At 35.0% G+C, this 4496-nt stretch overlaps 1 protein-coding gene across 1 annotated transcript; it reads right to left on the reverse strand.

Moving 5' to 3' along the window:
• Nucleotides 1-2439: 2439 nt before the first annotated feature.
• LOC118041882 (uncharacterized) lies at nucleotides 2440-3045 on the reverse strand. Its single transcript, XM_035049392.1, has one exon. It carries the CDS (start codon nucleotides 3043-3045, stop codon nucleotides 2440-2442), a length of 606 nt encoding a protein of 201 aa, XP_034905283.1.
• Nucleotides 3046-4496: the final 1451 nt, after the last annotated feature.

The following is a 4496-nucleotide window of genomic DNA, read 5'->3' on the forward strand; positions in this document are numbered from 1 at the left end:
GTAGAGAGAGAGAGAGAGAGAGAGACACACACACACACACATCATGAACGATTCAGTGATCACCACTAATTAATCTGGTATGTAAAATTGTTGTTTTCTGACATCATTGTTAAGAAAGTGTTACGAGAGACAGAAAAGGAATGATGATTCATCTTTGTTTTTTTACTTAGCTTCATAATGAAGGAGATTGAGAATATATGCCTCCACAGCTGGTTTATAACATCAACATGTCTTTCCAAGAGCTGAGCACTGGGTGTGAGAGCTCTCTCTCTCTCTCTCATGCATGGAAAATTAACAGCTCGTTCAATGTGGCTGAGTATGATTAAGTTTTAAGCTATTTTTTAATTTGAGACCTTAGTGGCCGATTTCAAGATTATGACCTGACCTCGCAGAATCTCTGTCGACATTTCTAATGCTTTTCTACGTCTGCACCGTCACAAGCCTGTATCCCGTTGGGGGACTAAATTTAAAACCCGCTGGTTTTATTTTATTTCTTAGCACGTGATTTTTATTTTGTTCTGTTTCCGTGAGTTATTTAATTTTAGGGCAGCACTACTTGCACTTCTCTTGTTTATAATCGTACCCGCACCATAGCTTTCTTGTTTTTTAAATTGTCGAAAAGCTAGCTCTTGTACTTAACTTCAAGATTTCTCTAATCATTTCACCTCCCACCAAAACCATAAAACCTTATGCTTGGACTCCTCCATGGATTAATGTCGTTTGTTTAGATTGAACCTTTAACATATACTTTATGTTGAATATTAGCTTCACGCGTGAACCAAAGACAACAAATGCAATATATTCTACATGTCGTTAGTTTTTAAAAATGCTCGAGTTTAATATTCTTTAACATATCATATAGGGAAATCAATCATAAGTGATATTGGGACTTTCTTTAACATATCATTCTTTAATAATTCTGTGGCCGGCCTCAAACACAATTTGAAAATTTTCAACTTTTCAAGTTCATGTTCAAGCCTGACAGTCTCCTCGTGATCATAATTTAATTCTCTATGAATATGAAATATTGCTATAGATTCTTGAAAAAAAATCCCTCTTTTTGGTACGCAGAACAACTTTAAACCCTTGAATGTGTTAAAAATCAATTATACATGCCCGTTTAATTTATGTTAATCACACCTAATATGGTTAAATACCATAAACTGAATTAGAAGTTCAGAGCCCTCTTATGGGCCATGATGCCTCTTAAGCAACAATGACTAGACTGTTTTGGGCTTCGGCCCCTGCCACTGCCCCAAAAAAAATAAAACAATGACTTCCCCTTATTGACCATTACAAAAAAACCTAAAACTAAAAGATTTGGGGTTTTTACTGTGCACACACTGCAGCATGTTTTTATTTTAGTTCTTGTAGTTTTTAAATTCTATGTTTTATTCGTAAAACTTTATTTTTACTATATTTTAATCCATCATGATTAAGAGGAAAAAAAAAGAGAGAGAGAGAGATGTCAGAGAGGGAGAAGAAAGAGAAAACTTTCAACCAATCATATTTCAGTCAATTTTTTATTCGTTGAGTTCATCTTGAAGCGGAAAATTCAATAAAAATGGTATGAACCTTAAATCATGCCAAAACATTTAAGTCAATGTACAAATTAAGTAAGTTGAGAGTATTTGATCCAGGATACTTATCGTTCGATTGAAATTAATACGGGTTTGACAAAATTCCTTCATGTAAGACACGGATTCCTGTTTTTGGTTTTTTTTTTTTTTTTCATATGAAATAATTCCTAGGATGTTTATATAGACCACAAACAGGACCATTTCTTGGGGATCGTATGGTTTAAACTTCCTTTTTATAACACAAATATTTAAGTCACCATAAATCATATTATAAGAACATAAGTTCTAGATCCTTTATAATTTCTATACACAAAGGGCCTCTGTGATTTAATCGTACTTTCTAACATTGAAAAAAAAAATAGTTTTCTTTGTAGTGAAATAAACAAAATATATATTTATGATATGATAAGAAAAAAATACACTGTGTTTTTACGTTTAGGATCTAATCCTAGTGATTTTCACATCAAGACTTCTAGACTTATATTTTTCTTTTCCAGTAAAAAACAATGCAGAAGCTGCATTATCATCATCATCATCATTATTTACTTCTTGAGATTATGATTATATGGCACCAGAAGTTGCTGGGTAACTAAAATCACAAGGTAATTATTCTTCTCAATCCTTTCATTTTTATTCTCGACCTTACCAGCTTAACAAAAATATTCACTCCATAACTCCAATTAAAATATATTTAAACTAATAGTAATAAGTGAAAAATAATTAAAGAGAAACATCGTGGAAGCCTACATATATTCCTACCCAATGAATAGTGCAATCTAAAAGAAGTAAAATGTAAAAATTACATTAAAAAAAAAAAAAAAAGAGTAAAGCAATCTCTCCATATATTTATATGCACGAATTAAATATCCCTACAAAATTTCTGATCCGACGATCCTTTCCGGCTACTAGATAAACTTGATTGATCCGAGTTAGCCAGTGAAGAAGAGACCCCATTTCCACACTTAGCAACAGTCCTCACACTCTCTATCAACTCCTCAGTTCGTGTCTCTTGTGCCAGTATCTCTGCCAACTGCTCGGGGCATATCACTAGCTTAACCTTCCAAACCCCTGTGCTATTATACCTGGGAAACACCTCAGCTTCCGTAGATGATCGCTTCAACATCCTCTGATTATCAAACGAAATCCGATAAGGCGTAAGTTTGGATGATGAAGTAGAAGAAGACAAAGAATTTATGCTGCTGTTGTTGTTTGTATTGTTCAATGAGGTAGTGCTGGTGTTTATAGGGAGAAGGTAGTAGAGTTGGCCGCCGTGGAGTTCTTCATTGTGGAAGAGAGGTTGAGAGAAGAGGTCACGGCTACGGTAGATGGCGTGGCCAGGAAACTCGTTGGTTATGCACTCTGCTGTGATGGGTGAGTACAACTCCATGATACCACCATTTGTTGTCACAACTTTTATCATTTCTTCTACTTCTAAGCTAAATCCTTTGAAAACACAATTCCCCATGTATCTTGTGAGAGATTATTTATCAATCTTGCTGTTGTTGATAATGGTGACGATGCAGGAGTAGGAGGAGGAGGAGGAGGAGGAAAGACAATGATAGGGGCATTTATTGGGTTAATTATGAATTGGTAATTAAGGAGTTTCTTGAGGATTTCTTCTCCTGGGCCATGTTTTGCCGACACAAGTATCCTTTGCTTGGTCTGAGCAAATCACCATTCTTATTTGTGATCTCTACGTCATGATGGCCCCACGTTTCCTGATCACGAAGGTTTTGTTCTGGTGCTTTGAGGATCAAGCATCATCCTTGGTTGTTAAATAATGTAGGAAGAAGAACGTACAGGATCCGAAGGTCAAAATACTTGAGAGTTTGACTATCATAGTGGAGGGTCGATCTTGATCATCATATACACACGGTTCAAGGTCAATGACCGCATCAATGCGTCCATGCTTTTTATTAGACTTGCACATAGCTTTTACCTTGTGGAGCCCAGATTTAAGCCATGAAAAGAAGAGAGGACTTGTAAATTTAGGAATGGGGTCGGAGGTTTGTCCTGCTCGTAAAGTTTTTGTGGATATGTTTGGTATAATTAGCCATCCACCGTGGAACAACCAGCCGTTTCCCTCTTCACGGCGAGAAGTACTTGCGAAAACAGGTCAAATATAAGACGGAGTTTGCTAGGAGAATCTGATTAATAAATCTTTGGGGAAAAAAAGGTTGCCAATTAAAGCTTGGAAAGTTTTTTTTTTTTTTCCTGGATCTAGGATTCTTATGTCACTTTTATGCGATCGTGGTAATTTAATTTCAATACAAGAATATAAAAAAATTAACGACAGATACTTTGGACAAATTTTAGGAGCTAGGCACAGTCTTTAATTAAAATTGCGTGTGATTCTCATCGAATAGCGTTAAATTTCCCGTGCATACGCAGACACTAATGGATACAGGAAAAATTACAACATCGTGTTATTGCATATTTGGTATTATAGTTTAGGATAATTTTTAATAGTATTTTTAATTTAAAAATATATTAAAATATATTTTTTTAGATTTTTATGTTTAAAATCATTAATTTGATATTTTTAAAATGTTCAAAAACATCGGTCACATAATTAAGCCTAGAAAAGCCCTAGTGGATCATGCACTTAATTATATGAATGATTTGGCAGGTTTAGCGTGCTACAATCTTTCGGTGGCACTCATTGTGCATTGAAGTTTTCTTTTGCAGTTATGATGAAATTACATGTCCTGTAACCGTCCAAATATAAAGGATATTTGGGCCTTAGCAAAAATTCCACGAGCCGAACTAGCATTTTGTAGATGCATGGTCCTCCAGCCTAGCCACGGCCAGCAATTTTATTTTATTTTATTTTCTCTTTTTCCTTGCCTTGAAAACTGATATTTTAGAAAACTCAAATTCTTACTTCACATTTAAGCATCTATCATCTCGTACCGA

Source organism: Populus alba, chromosome 14, assembly GCF_005239225.2.
Source record: "Populus alba chromosome 14, ASM523922v2, whole genome shotgun sequence".
In the NCBI taxonomy this organism is placed as follows: domain Eukaryota; kingdom Viridiplantae; phylum Streptophyta; class Magnoliopsida; order Malpighiales; family Salicaceae; genus Populus; species Populus alba.

Bases quoted from the DNA above. Each gene is read 5' to 3' on its own strand.
- LOC118041882 (XM_035049392.1), bottom strand. From the start codon at position 3,045: ATGGGGAATTGTGTTTTCAAAGGATTTAGCTTAGAAGTAGAAGAAATG.